The 22,258-nt window shown below is 41.8% G+C and overlaps 1 protein-coding gene across 28 annotated transcripts in view; it reads left to right on the forward strand.

Moving 5' to 3' along the window:
- Patronin (patronin) overlaps window positions 1-22,258 on the forward strand; it is a 282,903-nt gene that overhangs the window by 255,741 nt on the left and 4,904 nt on the right. For 16 of the 28 annotated variants that reach the window (XM_065221870.1, XM_065221879.1, XM_065221876.1 and 13 more), the window contains 4 exons: window positions 2,779-2,850; window positions 3,608-3,709; window positions 15,412-15,606; window positions 15,747-16,029. In XM_065221870.1, coding sequence (XP_065077942.1) covers window positions 2,779-2,850; window positions 3,608-3,709; window positions 15,412-15,606; window positions 15,747-16,029 — 652 coding nt within the window. The remainder of the gene's footprint in view (window positions 1-2,778; window positions 2,851-3,607; window positions 3,710-15,411; window positions 15,607-15,746; window positions 16,030-22,258) is intronic. The other 12 variants (XM_065221878.1, XM_065221889.1, XM_065221895.1 and 9 more) reach the window with 5 other exon arrangements.

Raw genomic sequence — 22,258 nt, forward strand, 5'->3', positions numbered from 1 at the left:
CAAAAACTGTTTTGAAACGCTTTTACAAAGCTCCAATCTTCTCTAGTGAGAGCGAGTATTGTCGGCAACCAGTTTTTCTTCGGCAACCGTTCCATTTGAACTGCATGTAAATCTGCTGTTCTATTATCGGCAACTCAAAATCAGCTACAATTTGTAGTGCGTGTGGTTCATTTCAAGAAAACCCTGCTAGATTGCTTTTTTTCAGTGGTAAAAATATAGTCAAATTGAAGCTGAAAGCATAAAGAATCGTTTGCATGCATTCAGCGAAGTGTTTTCGTAAGAAAATCCAGTGAAAATAGTGTTTCAATTTGGGTTGCCGAAAATAGTCTGTCATGCCGAAGCCGTCATTTCCCCTATCAAAATACATTTTTAGATTGCAATCTGGTAGGGCATTTGAGTATCCTTAAGGATTTCAACTTAAATTCAGCTGTCGATAAAATGGAGGATTGGATGGTTACAAAGACAAACTATGATGTTCCCTTCAAATTGGTTAAATCAAGCCACCATATATGGGAATCTGGTGGGCCAAATATACGTCCAGGATCTATTGTATTTTACACCGACGGGTCGAAAATGGATGAAAATACTGGAGCTGGGGTGGCATATAGTCCCACAGTTGTTCAAGCATAAATTCAAGCAATCATTGAATGTGTGAATATCTGCCTAATAAGAAACTAAAGGTTTGCTAATATCTGTATATTCTCGGACAGCCAAGCAGCAGACTGATGCAAAATTTGTAATTTTTGCTGCACAGTGTTCAAACGGTTTCAAATCGGGTCCTGATTAGCCTCCGAAAGTTTAAACCCATTTGATAAGAAACTGACTTGGCACAAACCATTTGAATTTTATATAGAAATGACTATGGGAAAACAAAACTGTTTGTTCAATGTCTTTTAGTCTTTTACATATTAACATATTAACAAATTGTATTGCTATTCTTATAGGAATTTTCTTTCAGCTACAACTTTGCAGAAAATTGTTTTTCAGCCAAACGTCAAATTAAATAGTTATTAATTGTTTAAGAGATTGATAATCTTATGGCAAGATTAAGCAACTGTATTGTGGGCAACACTGTATTCTGCAGTGTGACATAGTAGCCATGATTTTTGTCCTCTATTCTACGCGCCATAAATACCAATGTTGCCTGCTGAACAGTTGATTGAGCATAATCATAAGACATCAGTGACTTGAATCATTAATAACTTTTGTTCCTTACATTTGATCGAAAACTGGTCTTCAACAAAGTTGTAGCTGAGAAAACTTTCAACAAGCGCAGTTGTCATTTTCTAAAGTAGAGTAAACTGGTGAATTTTGAGATAGATATGAATCAAAATTATGGTTTCTGCATAGTAATTCCCATATAAACTTCAAATGGTTTGTGCCAAGTCAGTTTCTCACTAAATGATTTCAATTTTGGGAGGCTAATCATGGCCCAATGTTAATTTCTTTGAGCACAGTGGAGCGAAAATTTCAAGTTTTGCATCAGTCTAGCCAAGCAGCTTAAGGCGTTTACATGTCCATCAAAGCTAGTGCGGGAATGCATTATTTATTTAAAACCATTGGCCGAAAGGAAGGAAGTTACATTATACTGGGTGCCCGGTCATTGTGGTATTGAAGGAAATGATGCCAAGACATGCTTCTTCATAGGTCCGGAACCATTTTGTGAAGTCCCTGAGTGCGTTCTGAGGATGAAACTAAGAACTTGGGAAACGTCTACGGTAGAATCTAATTGGAATGCCACGGATACATCCAGACAAGCCAAAAGATTTATAACACCGAGTGTTGCCAAGTCGCGGATCTTACTTAATCTTGCACATTAGGTTAATTAATTAACCTACAAAGATCAATTCATCAATCGAGTTAGAATATTATGTTTGATTCTAAAAACTAGTCGAATTGAGAAGTACACGTAAAATAAAGGTGATTGAATTTGTGTTTGATTACAATACTCTCAAATATGATCTATTAAGAATAATAAATCCTCGGAAAAATCTAATGGTAATGTTCGATTGGCTCAGTGTCACTTAATTATGAGTGACATTTATTCATATTTGAAAAAAAAAATATTTACTCATCATATTGCCGCGGATACACTTGTATGGCCTACTATGAGCATAAGCATTATTTGTATAATAATTATGAGCACTATAGAACAACTATACATAAACTGTACAAGTGTGACCATGGATGTGCTTAAAATTTATTATACAAATAATGCTCATGCTCATAGTTTGTCATCCAAGTGTGTCATATAGGTGTCCTACGCTTTTGCGAATTAAGGTGAACGGTTCTCAAATGTGAGTCAAGTTAATTTACCGTGTTGTCTATTTATAATAAAGTCCATAAAAGCATGGCTGCCCTATCTTCCCATGCATAAGGTGACAGTTGAGCTTGTACGGGCCTTTTTTATAGCATTCGGTTTTACTGGTGTTGGTGTAAACATTATCGAATGTAATGCTTATTGTAGAAGTAGCAGCATTTCCCTAGACCCTAGATATCATCCGACGTTTGTTTAAAACCCCCTAGCAGTACCATGCCGCCTTAATGCTCAGTGTATCGAACCACATTCCCACTCCAGCATCATCGCAACCGATGTCACTGGACACTGTATACTAACCAAGTTGTTTATTTTCTTGTCTCTTCTTTTTCCCACCATCCGTACTAACTGCACATACCATCTTCATCGCGTACTATTGTAAAATTTCGCGATATGCCTTGAAAAAAAAAATGAACTCGCCGTCACGCTCTAATATCGCTCACACACCTACACCACTCTAGAATCACCGGATGAATATCCCAGTAGCAGCTCCACGCCGATAGGCCGACGAGGCTCATACAAAACTGGAAGAGGTTGGTGGCGGTTATTTGTTAAGAATAGTGATTTCCTACTTATTAGTTATTAGTTACTAACCAAACCTTCTACCTGACAAGTTTGCCTCCCCGTCCCTGTTGTATCTATTTATCAGTAGATTGTAAACAAATTCTTTCAAAACATTTGAAACGACCTAACACATCTGCATGATCCCCTTTTAATCTGGTTAGTTCACCGATGAATGACAACACGCATAATTCTTTATTGTTTTGTAATTTTAGTTCCACCACTGTCCACTACTGCCTATCGCATGCCGTTTGAATGAATCATCAATTTCGCTATCACGATTGCATGATTATTACTATCTAATTTGTTTATGGAGACCCAAATTCACTTCGGTCAAAGTATGGTCTATAGCTTTAAGTTCCGATGATTTATTCTTCTCTTCACGCACTGTTCTTCGAATTCTACTGTATTTACATTATGAACTATGTTTCAGTAACTACCTTCAATTTTCTCTATAGTTTTTAAGGGTTTCGGTTTTCCGGTTCTTTTGCGGTTGTCGTTCAAGTATAATTAAGAACGAATCCCCCATTTTATTTCGTATAAGTTTTCCTCTCAAGCAGATATTTAGCATTATGAACACACATTTAAACACACAAAAATACGCAAGTTCCAGCAGAGTACTACTATTAAACCCAACCCATACAATTCCGAGTACAACAACAACAGCAAAAAAAAAAAGAAAGAAACACAAACAACCATAAAACAAAATCCGTTGTCATTGTTTTGCAGAACCGGCGACGATCGAACGAGGTCGTACCTTATCACGAATCTCGCTAGCGAAAGGTGCCAATTTCCGGGGACGTAAATCCAACTCCCTGATGAATCTATGCGGTAAGGTTCTTCCTCCTCAATCACAAAGAGCAACAGACAATCAAACAAATATATTTAAAAAAAAACAAAGGTTCTTTCCCAAGTATTGTTTAACCCCCTACACTTTCCTACATTGCCAAAAGCAACGCACAAACAATGGGAATGCGGTTTAGGGACTACGGGAAACCGAGCGGTTTTCAGGTTTAATGTTGCTTTCGTTTTTTTTTGGTTCCTAATTGGATACGGTGCTTTGTTTCGTTAAGTTTTTGATTAAGATTATTTGCGCACTTGTTTTAAGTTTTCCGAAAACGTTTTTAGGTTTTATATTTTCTGTTTTTATCGGCAACATTTTGTTACTAAAACACGGTGTGAAGGGAACTAATTCAAACTTTGATCGGGTTGTTGTTGATAGCAATTGCGGTAAATCAATGAAGAGTTAATATTGCATTATATCAGTTAGCGCTCAACTTCCGAGCCAAGCAGACGCGTCTACGTTATCGGTAAACTAGTAAGTCGATTACAACCTTGCTTTCCTTTTTTCGTCTCGTTTTTCATCGCCGAGCAGTTGCGGTGTTCCTACGTTCCTGCGATGGTGCGCCGCGAGAACACATTCCGCATAGATTATGCGATGATGCCGGACTATGTGAAAGTGCAAAGTTTCGTTGGAACTGTCCTGGGCTTTAAGCCAGGTGAAGTGTTGAGAACAGGCTTGCTTCCACTCACTATAAATAAATAAATAAATAAAACTATAAATAAATGATTTTCTGATTTTTGAAACCATTAGATGTTATAATGATATTCTGTTTTTGTTACATACAAGAAGAGGTTGAAAGGCAAGTATTTGGCACATAAAACCTGTCAAATTCGCTTTCAAATAGTTACAATTAGTGATTTTACGACTCACGAGCGCTCACTCAGAGTGAACGCTCACGAATAATAAAATCGCTGATTGTAACACTCTGGAAGTGAAATCGACAGGTCTTATGTGTCAAACACTTGCTTTTCAACCTCTTCTTGTTTCCAACAAGTACAAAGTATCATTATAACATCTAATGATTTCAAAATTCAGAAAATCATTTTTTTTTATAGCAATTGAGTGGAAGCAACCCTGGTTGAGAATACAGTGCAGCCGGAGCCTAGGATGTGCCTTCGTGAAGGTTGTCCACTTAGCGCTGGCACAAAAAGTGTACGAAGAACATGATGGAAAACACGAAGTGGTAGTGGAAGGAGGGAAGAAGATCCCCCTGCGAATAACGTTGGAGGACGAAGCAGTGGAGGTGAAGATGTTTGATCTGTCCGAGGACGTGTCGGACGATGCGATCAGCAAATTCTTATCTGCCTACGGTAACGTCATCTCAGTGCGAGAGCAAATATGCGGAAGCGATCAACAATTTACCTTTCCGAGTATCTACACAACATCGAGTCGTGGGCAGGGTTACTTCCACTCATTTGCTTTAAAAAATGTTTTTGAGAATTATGAAAAGATTACATGTTATAATGATAATTAGTACTAGTAAGTTACAAGAAGAAGTCATGAAGTATGTGGCTGGCACATAAAACCTGTCAATATTGCTTTCAGTGCGTATCAATCAGCGATTTAACGATTCGTGAGCGCTTACTCTGAGTGAACGCTCGCGAATCATAAGATCGCTGATTGTGACGCTCTGAAAGCGAAATTGACAGGTTTTATGAGTCAAATACATACTTTACATCCTCTTCTTGTTACTTACAAGTACAACATATCAATATATCATCTAATGATTTCATAATTCCGAAAGACAGTGTTTTATAGCAAGTGAGTGGAAGCAACCCTGGTCGTGGGTCTTCATCGACGGAGAATCGACGTTTCTGTATTTTGGCCAACGTCAAACCTGCCGACACTGCCGAGAATTTATTCACATCGGTGCGTCCTTTGTGCAGAACAAAAAGTTGCTTCTTCAGAAATCGTATGCCGATGCGACGAATCAGCCAGCAGCAATGCCGGTAAAAACTTCTATGAAGCCGCAAGTCCCAAAATCAGCGTTGCCGATTAGGCAAACGTCGGCAATGAGATGTCCACTGCCGAAGCAGCAGCAGCTGATATCGCTACCTGCAACAAATCCGATCGTAACACAATCAGAATTGCATATTCCACCGCTCACTGTCCCTATCATACCCATATCGGGCTCGAAACAACCATCGGATAGCAGGTCGTTGTCCAGTACTCCTGGTCGACAACCTCCTGCTAGTGACGAAGTGGTTCACAAACCTGCTAGTGGCAAATCCGATGGCAACGAGACAGACGAATCGGCAATATTAATCAACAGCACACGACGACGCCAAACTAGAAAGCGGCGAGACGGCAGCGACGACGAGCGGGAGCAGAACTTTTAAAAATGGATCAGTTCACCAGCTACAACGTTGCCACTATAAATATTAACACGATTACCAACGAACCGAAACTCAACGCCCTTCGATCATTTTGTACAACAATGGATCTCGTTTTTCTGCCAGAAGTGGAGAACGCGCAGCTCTCCATTCCTGGCTACAATCTCGTCGCAAATGTGGATCATCAAAGGCGAGAGCTGGCAATAGCGCTGAAGGAGTATATACGCTTCTCCCATGTAGAGAAGAGCTTGGACGGACGACTTGTTGCTCTCCGGGTTGAAAACTCGACATTGGCCAATATATACGCACCGTCGGGCACAGCTATGCGTGCCAAACGAGAGATTTTTTTCTTTCAATAATACGATAGCTTTCTATCTGCGACCCAACACCGAAAATATACTGCTCGCTGGCGATTTCAATTGTGTGCTGCGACCATGTGATGCGGCGGGTTTCAATAACAGCCCTACGCTTCAGCCCACCATACAGCAACTGCAACTCAGCGACGTCTGGGTAAAATTGTATCCCAGGGCCTCCTAGCCCACTTATATCACGTACAACTCCCTCTCCCGACTTGATGGCATGTACGTCAGCCATGGACTCTGCGCGCAGCTACGAAATGCAGCCACACATGTATGCTCTTTCACAAACCACAAAGCGCTTACTTCGCGAATATGCCTCCCTAGCCTCGGCCGCGAATCTGGTCGTGATTATTGGTCATTGCGTCCCCATCTTCTGACAGCAGAGAACTTTGGCGAATTCCAGATCAGATGGCAATATGTGACCCGACAAAGGCGACATTTTCCAAACTGGATCACGTGGTGGTTATCGTACGCTAAACCGAAAATCCAGTCCTTTTTTCGATGGAAATCTCACCTGAATTTCATGCACAACACCATCGGCTGTATGTACAGCTTCAGCAAGCGTATGATGGATATCACCAGCGCACTTTCTCGCAGAACTTTATGCGACACGTTTATTACAGGTAAAAGCATAAGTACCTTCCAGCTGGGAGATAGACGAAGGAAAAAGACCGTCATAACAGAGCTGCGTGGCGAAAACAATGAAGTTCTAAACACTTCCGAAGCCAGGAAACCCATCTGCTCCGATACTTCAGGGAGCTATACACTGTGACAGAGGAAAATGAGGAAGCACAGCCCTCTTTCCAATGCGAGAGAGTGGTACCCGAAAACGACGAGAGCAACGACTTTTGCATGGCTCCATGGCTGAGATAACAACATCAGAGATTTTGTCATATATTCGCACATCAGCTAAAAGGAATGCTGCGGGAAGCGATGGGTCACCCGTCGAATGCTACCAACCTACATCCGACGTCATCCATCGAGAGCTGAACCTTGTATTAAACGAGGCTATGACAACGGAATTTCCCTCTGAATTCGTCAACGGAGTAATCGTGTTGGTACGAAAGAGATGAACGGCAAATACCGCTCGAGGATACCGCCCGAGCAAGCGCTGGATTGGAATCCGGCAGGACATCGCAGCAGAGGCAGACCCAGGGGCTCATGGCGGCGGAGAAAATTAAGCAAGTCGACAGGAATCTGACCTGGGCCCAGGTCAAGGCAAAAGCGAGCAGCCGCCCAGGATGGAAGTCTTTCACGTTGGCCCTTTGCACCGCTGGTGGTGCACAGAACCCTTAAGTAAGTAAGTATACCGCCCGATCAGCCTTCTGAATGCGGACTTTGAAATTCTCGGCAGAATCTTGAAGGCACGTCTCGAGGTCGTGATGAAGACTCACCGCGTATTGAGTGATACACAAAAGTGTTCAAACGAAAGGCACTCAATCTTCGAAGCCACTCTTTCTCTGAAAGATCGTATTGCACAGCGTATTGCAACAATGCTCATCTCGGCTGCTTGTAAATGGACATCATTCGCAGCATTTTCCCATCGAACGGTTGGTGCGACAGGGAGACCCGTTATCGATGCTACTTTTCATCATCTAACTCCACCCGTTCCTGCAACAACTAGAGCGACAATTCGGTCCCGACCTTATGGTGGCATACGCATATATAGTCACCATTACAGAGGTAATTGAATGCATCAATGATTTGTTTGCTCAGTTAGTGCCAAAACGTGCGGTTTTTAGTTTATGCGAAAACGGTCGATTTAAGCCATATAATGTCTTCGGAGAAGTTTGTGCACTTAAAAAGCTCCTTCTTTTGAGCTTAGCCATTTCATGATTAATCCACCTAGCAGGGAGATGAAAACTTTACTTATTTTGTTTGTCGAGATAGCAAAATTGTGTCTTGAGCAAAGTTTTAGACAATATTAAAACAAACATTGTTGCCCTCTTGTTTACAAAGATATGTAATTTTTTTTGGTAAGAGCCTTCAGAAAATCATTTTTTTGCAAATAACTTTTCAGGAAGTAATTTTTTGACATTAGTATATTCTACACAAATGTTTGTTTTTTTTTTTTTTTTTTTTTTTTTTTTTTTTTTTTTTTAATACGCCAAAAAGCAAGTCCTTATCTTCAATATTTCTTAAGATATTCAAGGTTTTGATTCAAAATTAGCACTATTTCCAAGGTCAATAGCTCGAAGTTGGGCAAAATTGGGCAAACCAGGTTGATTACTTATAGGAAAGTTTGAACATACTGAGAGGTAAGCACATATCATCGGTATGAGACGTGTGTGTGTGAGAAAATTTGCGAAAAAATCTAAGGGCACCGATGGGATTCGAACCCACAATTCCCATTCAGTACACGGGTGCATTGCCAATTATACAACGGTGGACCTATGGTCTACGGATGTATTTGGCTAATGACATTTGAGTTTCGAATCCGTTCCCCACCCTAGTCTTTTTGCGCAAGCGTTCTCTGATACACAACAATCGTCTATAATCGACGATATGTGCTTGTACCGCAACCACTCAGTATCAGTCGATGTGAACAAACCAGGGCTTGAAGAGGGAACGCATTCTGCCTGTGACTGCATGAACTTGTACATTTTCCGCATTCATCATTCGCAGTGATCGGCATTCACTGAACCTGATGAAAAAACAGTCGCACTGAATGGGATTTAAAAACAGTCAGATTTCCTTTCTACGCTGCATTGTGCTTTGTGCAGTTGCTTTGCAGATGCCGATTTTTAAATTCATTCCTTCTGCTTTGGTCAAGTTGATCGCCAACTGCGGGAGCTGTAAATTCAGACGGATTACCTATCGGCTACCGCACGAAAGCATTTCGCACACACATTATTTTCCTTTCCAGTGTGAAATAGCAGCGCTTGGAATATATACGTATGATACGATTCATCTCGATGATATCTTTTTTTATATTTCGGCAGTCATATTAAGCGGATTAAGCGTTGGAAAACAGCGATCCGCGACGCGGATTTCGCGTAAATGAAGGACTCCCGCACGATTAGGCAAACAATTAAACTTGTCAAATACCACACAATATGAGTATTTTTGGAACCGGTGTGACATGTAGATGCAGGAAATGGAAGTTTGACGCCATTTTGGAATCCAAGATGGCGACCTATGTTTACTATAAAACTGTGAAAACTCGTCAAACATTATGCAATATGGGTATTTCCGGAACTGGTGCGGAATGTAGATGCCAGAAATGTATGTTCGACGCCATTTTGGAATTCAAGATGGTGACTTCCGATATTCTAGAATACTATGAATACTGGATAAATACCATACAATATGGATATTTCCGGAACCGGTGCGGAATTTAGATGCCAGAAATGGGTGTTTGACGCCATTTTGGAATCCAAGATGGCGACTTCAGGTATGCTAGAATACTATAAATACTCGTCAAAAACCTTACAATATGGATATTTCCGGAACCGGTGTGGAATGTAGATGCCAGAAATGGATGTTCGATGCCATTTTGAAATCCAAGATGGTGACCTCCGATATGCTAGAACACTATAAATACTCGTCAAATACCATACAATATGGATATTTTTGGAACCGGTGCAGAATGTAGAAGCCAGAAATGGATCTTCGACGCCATTTTGGAATACAAGATAACGACTTCCGATGTACTAGAACACTATGAATCTGCAAATACCATACAACATGGATATTTCCGGAAACAGCGTAACTTGTAGAAGTCGGAAATGGATGTTTCATACCATTTTAGAACTCAAGAAATCTATTAAAATATTAATATTTACGGAGCTAACGTAACTAAACTCGTCAAATGTCATACGATGATGATATATAAGAACTCGGCATGACATTAATAAGTCAAAAAATATACAAACATCTACTCTTCTTCTTCTTCGAATTTCAAGTTTATTGCTTATCGCATATTAGCTTATTTCGTGCTTTCAACTTAGTGTTCTAGATGCACTTCCACAGTTATTAATTGAGCGCTTCCGATGCCTGTACCATTTTTGCAGTAGTATAATTGTATGGCAAGTCCAATCATACTCTATGCCCAGGAAAGTCGAGAAATTTTCCAACCCGAATAATTCCTAGACCAGACCGGGAATCGAACTCAGCCACCTCCAGCATGATCTTGCTTTGTAGCTGCTCCTTATCGACTGAGCTAAGGGAGGCTCCAAACATCTACTCTACTACTTGTTGAACTCAAATAATAGAAGTAATGGAAGGGTGATGATTTAATGAACTTCAAGGCAACGTGCAATCATTTTTAACAAGCATAGAAATAAAAAAACCTAAGTAGAGCAGACTTAGGTTTTTATGTCTCTGCTTGTTAAAAAATGATTGCACGTTACCTTGAAGTTCATTAAATCATCACCATTCCATTACTTCTATTATTTAAGTTGGTTGGTTTATTTTGATAGTGAGCAAATCTTCTAGGGTGTTTTCACCCAAGGATGTGCGCTGATCTAAAATCGTTAACGCCAGAGCACTGAAAGCACGTTCCACTGATACTTGCATCGATGGAACGGCCTAAATTACAGCAGCTGCTTCAAAGAGATCCTTTTGCATGATTTTCTTCTGTATCCAGTACTCCCAAACGTTGACATGGTGTGGTTGTCGCAATCCAACATCCAACACACTTAACTGTTCTGGAAGCGTTTTGTTTGGGATACATTTCGGGTCTCCGCTTGAACCTGCTAGACAGCCTCCAAACATGTCCGCTAAAAAACTGTCCAGTTCATCCTGTTGAACAGCTGGCTCAGTAAACGTGGCATGCTGAGTGCAAGGTCTGAAATCCGTGCGAATGTATTTATGATGAATTTCTAAAAGGTAGAAGTTAATAGGTTGACAATTTAATAAAAATAAAATTTATTAAACAATCCTATATGAAAAGGCACTATAGATTCATTCAAATACTCTCATTCTGATAAACAAAAATCATTTTGATTCTTGAATGTTGTTATTCAAAAACCAAACATTGTTCTTTCAAACCAACATATTATTTTTTAGCATCTAACACACCAACCACTTTGCTCGATGAATGCCGTTCATTGACTGTTTTTTCGGACATTCCCAACCCAAAACGAAAAAAGGAATTTGAATGAAATCAAAATGGGAATGAAACCAGAGCGAAAGGGAGCGACTGTACGGGAGAGGATTTTGAAGAAGAGAAAGTGGGAATGTTTTTTGGTATCTATTCGCTTTACTGTGCATCGGTATGTATGAATGCAAAGCGTAGTGTGGGGGTATTGAATGGTATACAAAGTACCGCACATAAGGGAGTGGTGAAATTGAATTCATACTGCTGCTGCCGTTCGCTAGAAAAAAGGAACGATCAGATGCCCTGGAACAAACACAGCTCATTTTTGTTGTACATCTTACATGCTGAAATATGTCCAGTACAGTATGACTATAAAATTTTGAGCTGCCGGTCTCACCTCCGACCACCGGGCCGTAGTTGATGAATATCAATTACTTTTACTTTTTGATTTACGGTTTAGCGACTTTGCAGTCAATTTAATTGTTTATAGGAAAGTTTGAACATACTGATAGGTAAGCACATATCATCGGTAAGAGACGTGTGTGTGAGAAAATTTGCGAAAAAATCTAAGGGCACCATAGACGATTGTTGTGTATCAGAGAACGCTTGCGCAAAAAGACTAGGGTGGGGAACGGATTCGAAACTCAAATGTCATTAGTCAAATACATCCGTAGACCATAGGTTCACCGTTGTATAATTGGCAATGCACCAGTGTACTGAATGGGAATTGTGGGTTCGAATCCCACCGGTGCCCTTAGATTTTTTTCGCAAATTTTCTCACACACACGTCTCTTACCGATGATATGTGCTTATCTCTCAGTATGTTCAAACTTTCCTATAAACAATTAAATTGACTGCAAAGTCGCTAAACCGTAAATCAAAAAACAGGTTGATTACATTTGAAAGTATACTTAAAATGCTTCCCAATGCATACCAAATCACTAGTCTTCTTTAGTATTCTCTGCTGATCTGCTTATTACCAAACTATAGGCCCCCCTATTCTGCGAGTCACGTGACTCTCTCTCACCGGTGAGGTGACAATAGTCACCTCACCCGTGAGAGAGAGTCACGTGACTCGCAGAATAAGGGGGAGGGTCACGACTTCCCGTATGATTGTGTTACTGTTGTTTTCTTAAGTGCACAAACTTCTCCGAAGACATTATATGGCTTAAATGGATCGTTTTCGCATAAACTAAAAAACGCACGTTTTGGCACTTTTAGACCACTGTGCGCTGGTGCAAAACTAAATCGGCTTAAAACTGTCGCCATAGACGTTGGTTTCATTGATGGAGACCCACTAAACGTGCCGTGGCTGTGAAGAAAATGAAGATAATCCGCGCAATGATCAAAATTAACTGGGATGCTCTCGTATCGAAATTTGCTCAGCAGCTGTGGTTGCACTCGCTGAAGAGTGTTAACCTGCAACAAAAAGTAATAATTTTAAACACATTCATCACGGCGAAGATTTGGTATGTTGCATCCATTCTCCCGCCGTATTGTGTTCACACGGCAAAAATTACGGCGACTATGGGCTCTTTTCTGTGGCGCAGACTACCACCCCGCGTTCCAATGGAACAAATGGCGCGCGACAGAGCTTCTGGCGCATTGAAATTGCAGCTACCAGCTATGAAGTGCAAAGCGCTGCTAGTGAATCGTCACATGCAGGCAAGTGGCTCCCTTCCCTACTACCAATCCCTTCTTAACCAAGATATTCCTCCCCCTGTAGATCTTCCCTGCTTCAAGCTGATTTCCCAGCAAATTCTCCTTCTTCCTCCACTTGTACGAGAACACCCCTCCAGTGACCAAATACCTCGTCTTTTTTGGAACGGACGGAAACACCACGGGTTGAAAGGAAAAATCCGGGCGTAAACTGGAAAGGAATTTGGGCAAACATTGCGACGAAACAACTGTCATCATGTCATCGGAGCAGTTTATTTCTGACGCAGTTTCCGGTCCACTTCACAGCTTAGACGCCTTAATTGCAGCTTCCGGGAAACAGACAAACGTTCCTTGAAACATTTCAGTACTGCACAGACGGTGGTTTTGGCCATTTTCAACTCCTTTGCGAGCCTCGTACCCCACGATGTCAGGTTTTCATATCTTGTGTGTAGAATTAATTCTGTGGCAATTCAAGAAAACAAACATTTGCACAGGATTTCAAGAGAACGACATTGTAAACAAATTTCTGTCAAAAGACCACTAGGAGCGCTGTACCGGACAAAAAGAAGCGTACCGATTCTAAATTGGCAGGGCTTTAGTCTCTTCAAATGATTTGCCATAGCCCTACTGTTTCGATAACTCTAGAAGTCGACTTCAATGTCGAATTACAGAGAATTGACTCAAATTTCATATGTTTATTCATGAATGTCGGATCTAGGGGTGATTCAGATATGATGTTCACTCTTTTTTGCGAATCCACTGTTATAAGGATCCGTCAAGAGCGAATCCGTACCTTAGGAATCTTGACTGTGTTCTTTTCCCAGGTGTTAATTATTCTAATTGAGTAAACACTCTTACCCCGCAATAGTCATCTGTTCGAACTGTAGTTAGTCTTGTGTAGTTCCCTCCTGGGATATGTTGTGTGTCGCGTGTGCATCCATCACCGGACAAAACGGCCACAGCCCTAACCTTAACAACTCTCCCTCCTCAACTAATCCTTTTGGTCGAACATGCAGAAAAGCATTCCATCGATTGAGTCTTCCCATCCGAATGTACACCACTGAAAGGGAACAATTGCCCCTCCTATGGTACTGTCCAAGGTGCCGCGCTGCTAACCATCGTCAACATGTGGAACAAATCGATCCACCCAAATCGGTTCGATCCATTGCAGTTCAAACCGATGATAATGATGTTGAAAGAAACACGTTTTTAAATTGTTCATTTGATTCCGTTCCGAAACTAAAATCCTTTCAGAATATTCAAAAATCTTTCACCGATACTTACGAGTATCTGATGGTCGGAAGTAGTTTGGTTAATCGTAGGCAGAAAACGGAACAAAGTGTCATTAAGAGTGTTGCACCTCGTCAAAAAAGAGTATCATTTTACGAAAGCGTCAACAACGGTAGGAGTAGTTTTCGATCACTATAGCGTAAATAGCTTGTGGCGATCTTTGAGCAAGTACAACACTGTAGATATTAAGCACATTACTCGCTTCCTTTCACACAAGTACACTAACACCAGTTAAAACTTTTGCAAACAACTATAATCTCAACTTTACATTTAGTCTAAGTACGGTCTAATTGGTGACGGGAATCAGTGTTTCTAGGTTTATTTTCTGTGATCTTCTGTTCCAAAACGTGGATTTGGGTTTGCATTTAATACTGTTTTCACTAAATTTCTTCTTCCGTTCTCATTCATACTGACCACTTTTTCATTTCTTATCTGTAGTATCTGTTTTAATTTCCATCGTTACTAATGTTTATGTTGATTGTTTTGTGTTTGGGTTTGTTTTATTCCGTTGGTCATGCCATCCTAACCAATAATCTGAGGGTAGTGGAAAATTTGTACAAAAGTTAACCTGATTGGATCGATTCTAAAATAACTGATTCGACAGCTATCTGTTTCTTTCGATTGAACAAATCCTAACCCAAAATTCTCTGTGATTCTGAAAGCTCAATTATATTCTCAACTATAGCCTCAACCCGATATAGAATGCTCGTTATTAAATCATACCTTTTCTTTCGATTCTCTTCTCTTCATCCATATTAAACATACGAAAACGCATTATTGCTGCATTTACTGTGCTGCCACGTTTGCGCTGCTGTGAACGTTCGTTGTTGCCAAATTAAACCACCACTGAAAACTACCTGCCTTAAATCATGCGTGTTGCCCTGAACTACTAATCATTCTTCCTCAACGCCGTGGATTCGCCCGACGAATATGTCCAAATCCAAATTAAAAAAAAAAAAACGTTACATCCCCCGTATGCGCCTGACCCTAACACAAACCAACATCAGATTCCGACTCTGGTCTGGGACGTGCGACGCCACCGAGACGGGCTCCGTCGCCCGGCATGGGACCTTCGAGTCGTCATCTGCCATCGCCGTCGGGCCCCGGTTCGCTACCGCCGGGCCTGATCACCAAACGTCGCGGCTTCGACGATGGATCCAGTGATATCTCTTCCACCGCCAGTTCCATGATGGACTACAATGGTTTGTATCGCTCGTGTTTTTCTCCTAATACATAGGCTAAATTGTGTTGCCGTACGTTAAATAGTTTCCCGACTAACTCAAACCAAAACCAACACCGATAAACGAAACCGTTCGCCAATCGTTAACATTGTTCATTTCAGGGCCCAAGCTTTACAAACAACCTGCGACCAAGTCGAATCGGGGCATCATCCTCAATGCCGTCGAGTACTGTGTCTTCCCGGGGGCGGTGAATCGCGACGCCAAACAAAAGGTGCTGGAGAAGATTGCCCGGTCCGAGGCGAAACACTTCCTGGTGCTATTTCGGGATGCGGGTTGCCAGTTCCGGGCCCTGTACGGCTACTGGCCGGAGAACGAGCAGATCATCAAACTGTTCGGAACGGGACCGAGCCAGGTCGACGACGTGATGTTCGATAAGTTCTTCAAGTAAGTAGCATTACATAGTTAAATAGCAATATCGGGTTGAAAATGGTGCACATCACCCTCGATCAAGTCGTGATGTACACACACACAAAAAATGCAAGGTAGACCCCTACTTCGTCTGCTGTGCTAATTTCCGTCGTATGTATGTAAAAGTACGTTTGGTTTGATACATAGGTTCAAACCTGCAATACTAATTGTATCGTACCGTCAAACGGGGTGACTTGCAACACTTGTATTGATACGCAGTTTTAGCAATACGAAACTAACGATTTTAAATTGGCTCACTACTTGACTAGCCTATTGGTCCCAAGCAAACGATTAACGTACCGCATTCTTGTCGAAATTCTACTACTACACAATGTTTGTTTTGATTCGCTATGAAAGTTTGACAGATAAAATGAGGGGTTAGTGGATTTTCCTATGTTTCGAGGGGTGAATCCATTAGCTTGGGACCGAAGAGAGTACCAGAGCTGAGCCAAAAAGTTGAGTACGTTTCTTCGGGACCTGCTAGTCTTAGAGTTACCTCTATGGTTTTAGTTCCTTTGTAGTGAAAATAAATTGTTTTTGTTTCTCTGGCATCATCAGTGCAGTTGATTATTCAGCTCATATTTAGACATCGGAAACCGTAAGTTATTGTTAGAAAATAAGAATAATCCCACCAAAATCGGTCACCTCCCAGGTTTTAGTATCCAACCATAGATAAAATTCTGTAAAAACAATATAACTAATAAATCTTATTGCTGTGGAAAAATCAACTTTTCTGATATGTGTCCCTCTGCGGGATGACTTGCAACCGTTGATATGCAATAGTTTAAAGCTTTAAAACTGTTTGTTTACTTTCTAACTGTTATGTTCACTGATGAAAGGAAAGCTAATTAGTAAAGGTTAAATGCCTGGGTTGATTTCGGATGAACGTAGTCTTAAGGAGGTGATTCCAGGATGGTAGTCGAAACAAGAGTGACGACTCGTTAGAATGGTTTATTCCATGAAACCTTACAGATGAAACAGATATCTTCATGCTACTGTTTCTATCTCTGTCTTTACAAAATCAGAACTGTCACAGTATACTTCACTAACAAAATGGTTATCAACACTTTCATGTTACATCCGGAATCATGCCAAGGCCCTACAAGAAGCCTGCTGGAAGTCGCACGTATGCTAATTTCTCAAAAGAAACTTTGGAAAAAGCGGCGCTAGAAGTTAAAAAGAACAGCGGTACAAATTATGTCCTTCAACGGTTTCCCGTTACTTGAAAAAGGAAGACATTGAAAAGAAAGCTTACGGTCGACAATTAGTGTTTACTAGCCAAGAGGAGCAGATGCTGGAAAATGGTTTGTTGCTTGCAGCGGAGTGGGGAATGCCTTTCCAAAGGAATGATCTTAAATTGATCGTCAAGGGGTTTCTGGACAGCCAAGGAAATAAGGAGAACCGTTTTAAAAACAACTGCCCTGGAAATGACTGGCGTACATATTTCTTGAAACGGCACACCGTGCTGTCAAACGGATTGTCGGAAAATATTAAAAGGTCCCGTGCAGCTGTTTCGAAAGAAACAATTTCCAACTATTTTGGAAACTTGAAGGAATCTATCAAGGATGTGAAGACTGAATTCATCATTAACTACGATAAAACTAAACTAACAGATGATCCAGGACGCTCACAGGTCATTGATTCCACAAAAACAAGTACTTCCGTGATGTTTGCTGGAACGGCATCGGGTATATTGCTGCCTCCATTTGTTGTATACAAAAGCCGTTTTTTGTATGACACCTGGACAACCGGAGGACCTCAAAACACGGTGTACGGATGCTCTAAAAGTGGTTGGGTTGATAACGATCTGTTTGAGAAGTGGTTTTTTAAGGTGGCACTGCCATATTTTATAAAAACACGATGACAAAGAATTTCGTGCTCCAAAAGTTCTAATCGGAGATAATTCAGCAAGTCATCTATCCTTGCGTGTGTTGCAAACGTGCAAGGAATTCAATGTAAGATTCATATTTCTTCCACCCAATAGCACACATCTTTGCCAACCGCTCGATGTGGCATTCTTCCGTCCGTTGATAATCAAATGGCGAAATGTTCTTTTGGAGTATAAGTCGAAGTTCTCTGGTACAGTACCGAAACATTTGTTCCCGGGTCGCTGGAAGTTTGCGTGCTGGATTCCGTACAACGGGAATATGTCCACTCAATCCACAACAAGTGATGCCAACAATGAAACCTAGGCTGAAAATTCATGGTCCGTAAAAAGCGAAACCTCACTGAACCTGGACAGACCGTGACTGCCGAAGACGTGATGGAGAAGACTGGTTTGAATTCCTCTTCAACAACAACGAAGCGCGCAAAGACAACCAAAGTTGGACCAACTAACAACAACAGGAAACAGACTAAGCAACAAGTGCCTTCAGCTCATCCTCCGGCACCAAAAGCATCTCAGAAAATTTCAAGATCAAACATTACCATATAATCAAATTGTTTTAAAGTTCTGTTTTCATTAAACTAACAAAAGTGTCGCAAGTCACCCCTCCTGCGGGGTTTATATATTTTAATATTTTCTAGTAAATTATAAAATGCAATATTTTTTTGTCTATTTATATTTTCGAGTATGAACACTCATTAAAATTATCGCATAGTTCTAGAACAAAAAAAACTTGATTTTGAAAAGTTGTGAAGAGAGAAACCTGAAAAGTGTTTGCAAGTGACCCCGTTTGACGGTATGTTACAAATATAAAATCAAATTAAACTACGTCTCTAAGATATTCTCCCTAGTTGGTTGATCAGGGGATGTTCAAAAGATCTTCAGCTGATCGAATATTTGAGTAAAGTTCTGTGGATATTCAGGTCTATCATGTAGGGGTAAGAGGGGCATAGTGAACAGGTGCGGCGTATAGTGAGCATCCCGTGCACCAGCTTGGACTTCCGGCCGTTCGGAACAAATTGGTTGGTGGTAGGATCAATATCATAATGATATTGAACCTACTACCAGTTGATTTGTTTCATGCAGCTAGAGATCCAGCGCCAAACTGTGGGATGCTCACTAGGACCCACCTGTTCACTATGCCCGGGGGGGGGGGGGGCAATGTATTATTAAAAAAAAAGTTACGGATTGTGTCCAAAGCACGACCGCATTGTTTACGTAGAACTACAAGATTAGTTTTGCTGCTCCTTTCAATAATATAAATATATTATTAATTAATAACAAAATAAATGGTTTAGAAATTCAACTCCAAAATAAACAATTCATTTTTTTTAATTAGGCGGTTGTTGAATATATCGTAACATTGAGTTTAAATTTTTGAAATTAGAAAATCAGTTCGTTTATTATGTATAATAAGGTTCCAAACATGTTCACTTAACTTATTATTGATAGTCATGGCAAAACGACTTTAGAAATCAAAGTGCACCTGACATCACAAATAATCTTTATGTTGCATAGTTAATTTTTTTTGTCATTAATATAGAGATTTTAAGCCATATGGCTAGTTCATCTCTTAGGATAGTATAAAAAAGGAGAAAAAAATTGGGTTCTCAGAAGGAGATTCCCAATCTTGGCTGTGGTACATTTATCTTGCTATAATGAAAAGGTGTAGAAAATTGCCAAAAGGGCAACAAACTGGAAATACAAACAAGGAACACTCAGATATTCTGGTAAAGGTTCTCCTCCTTTAGGAAGGTTATGAGGGCGGCTGCTGCCGGGGACTCGTCGCCCAACAGGTTCCGAATGCTGATTGACTCCAAGCCGAAGGCAGCCCGAAGGTCCTCCAGCTCTGCGCAGTTCACGAGCACTCCGCAAGTTTCGCAGGTCCTCCGGAACGGTGTTCCTCCGAAGTTGTGGGAGACTCTGCTGTGCCCGGTGTGCAGCTTTGACACCACTTGTTGCTCTCCTAGGCTTGGTCGATCCTTCCAGGTTCCGATGGTCGCCTTGATCTTCCGAAGGTGGTGTGCCCTGTTGTTCCTCCACTCGGTGTCCCAGGCTCTCCGAACCGTCCGCTTGATCCACTTTTTGACATCTTGAAGCGGTACATTGCCGGTGGTCCAGTGTGGCCTGAGCCGGCGAGGTCGGCTATTACGTTCCCTTGGATCCCGCAGTGACCGGGTACCCACATGGACATGAATACAGTGTTGGGCGGCGCGTGCTTTACCGTCCCTTGGATCCACGGATGCTTCGGTGTTTCCATTGTTAGGGCCAATATCACGCTGTGTGAGTCAGTTACGACTAATATCGGCCGGTTGGCCTGTAACTTAACCGCGTGGAGAATGGCCGCTGCCTCAGCTGAGAACACCGAGCATTGGGTCGGGAGCGATCTTTTCACAAGTAGACCATCTGAGGAGACCCACCATTCTCACTCCGCTCCTGGAGAGAGAGAGAGCCGTCGGTGTACCTAACTTCATAACCTTGGTAGTACGCCCGGGAGTTTCGACAACTGTCCGGCGTAAAGCCAGCGAGATGTCTCCTGCCCTGAAGCGGTCCTTGATTCGGTTGTCAATTTTGTTCTTGTGCGATTGCCAACTTTTGTCTCCGTGCCAGTGGACCCTGGCCACTGGAGGGAGATCTACGTCGGCGGCCGTGCGGAGGAGTCGGTTCGCCTCGTCGAGGAGAACGATCCTGTTGTTTCCCGACGTTTTAGCGAAAAAGGCAGCGGCTTTGGTAGCAGTAGCTGCGGTGAAAACGAGCCGAAAAGGTAGGATACCGGCTTCAACGCATGCAGCGTTGGCCGGGGTAGAGGGCAGGAGACCGGAGACTTTTCGAACGTAGCCGTTGTACACCGGTTCTAGAATCCGGACGGCTTTCTCGGCGGCAAGGCATGTTATCTCTACACCGTACAGTAGGCGACTGTTGATGATGGCTCGAGCTACGTGGAAGCAGATTTCGCGATTGTTGGATCGGTGGACCCCCACGGTCTTAATCAGGTTAGACCGACTGCGATAGTCCTTCTTTACTTGTTGGAAGTGCGGCTCAAAGGATAAATTCCAATCGAGGAGCACTCCCAAGACCCTCACGGTGTTTTTGGTCGGTATTGCTTGTTGTTTAATCATGATGGGCTGTCCGTTGTTGCGCTGCCTGGTGGTACATATAAGGCAGCGCACGCTCTTGCCGGCGGAAAGCTGGAAACCAACAGAGTCAGCCCATCTGACCACCGAGGAGACTGCCGCTTGCGCTCATCCGCGTAGACGAAGATGTAAACGTTCTTGGGTAGTTGGTCAAAGACCCCATTCATGGCCACCAGGAAGAGGGTGACCGCGATCACCGAACCCTGTGGCACTCCGGTTTCCTCACCGAAACCCGAAAAGAACTATGGCAGACAAGTGGCTTTCAACTAAAACTTATTCAATTTAACTGAAATTTTGTTTATCTTTACCTGTGCTCAATTAATAATCTATAAAACAGCAAACATTGTAATTCAATAAATGGAATGTCATTGTTTCATTGAAGTATATTAAACAAGCAATAGAATGGATTAAATCCCGTAGATAAAACATATAGTTCTAGTTCATAACTTTCCTTATTATTTGTTCTCTTTTTGTTCGACCAAAAAAAAAAAATGTTTTTTTAAATTTAACGTTTTTCGCGTTTTGTAATATTGCCAACTCAGAGAAAAATTAGCATTTGGCGTCAAATTATCAGCTTTAATAACATGCTGTGTCAGTTGCGTCGAATTATTTTCCCTGAAACGGCAATATTTGAACGGGACCCAAGATGGAAATAATATGGTAATCTCACTGAAAATCGGTCGATACCGCCGATTTATCCCAGGAATATAACTCTTTCTGTAAAACTTTGTGGTCGTGAGAAGGACCAATTGTTCGATCTCCATTACGTTGTCCGATGTGAAAATGAGCTTCGATACGACATCGTTCTTAACTTAAAGCTCATCCCTTACCTTACCTCACCAATCAGGCTAAGGCCTTGTTGTCCTCTGCTGCCCGAAGAAGTCGTCTCCACTCTACTCGATCCATGGCCACACTTCGCTACTACTACTACGAGTCTGCGAAGGGTCCGCAGGTCGCCTTCTACTTGGTCGATCCACCTTGCCCGCTGCGCGCCTCTTCTTCTTGTTCCTGTTGGGGCGCTTTCGAGAACCATTTTCACTGGGTCATCGTGCGACATTCTAACGACATGCCCAGCCCACCGTAGTCGCCCAATTTTCGCAATGTGGACGATGGATGGTTCTCCCAGCAGCTGGTGCAATTCGTGGTTCATTCGCCTCCTCCACGTTCCGTCATCCATCTGCACTCC

This window comes from Ochlerotatus camptorhynchus, unplaced genomic scaffold (assembly GCF_037179485.1).
Source record: "Ochlerotatus camptorhynchus isolate MF236.1 unplaced genomic scaffold, CSIRO-AGI_Acam_v1.1 ptg000150l, whole genome shotgun sequence".
NCBI lineage: Eukaryota > Metazoa > Arthropoda > Insecta > Diptera > Culicidae > Ochlerotatus > Ochlerotatus camptorhynchus.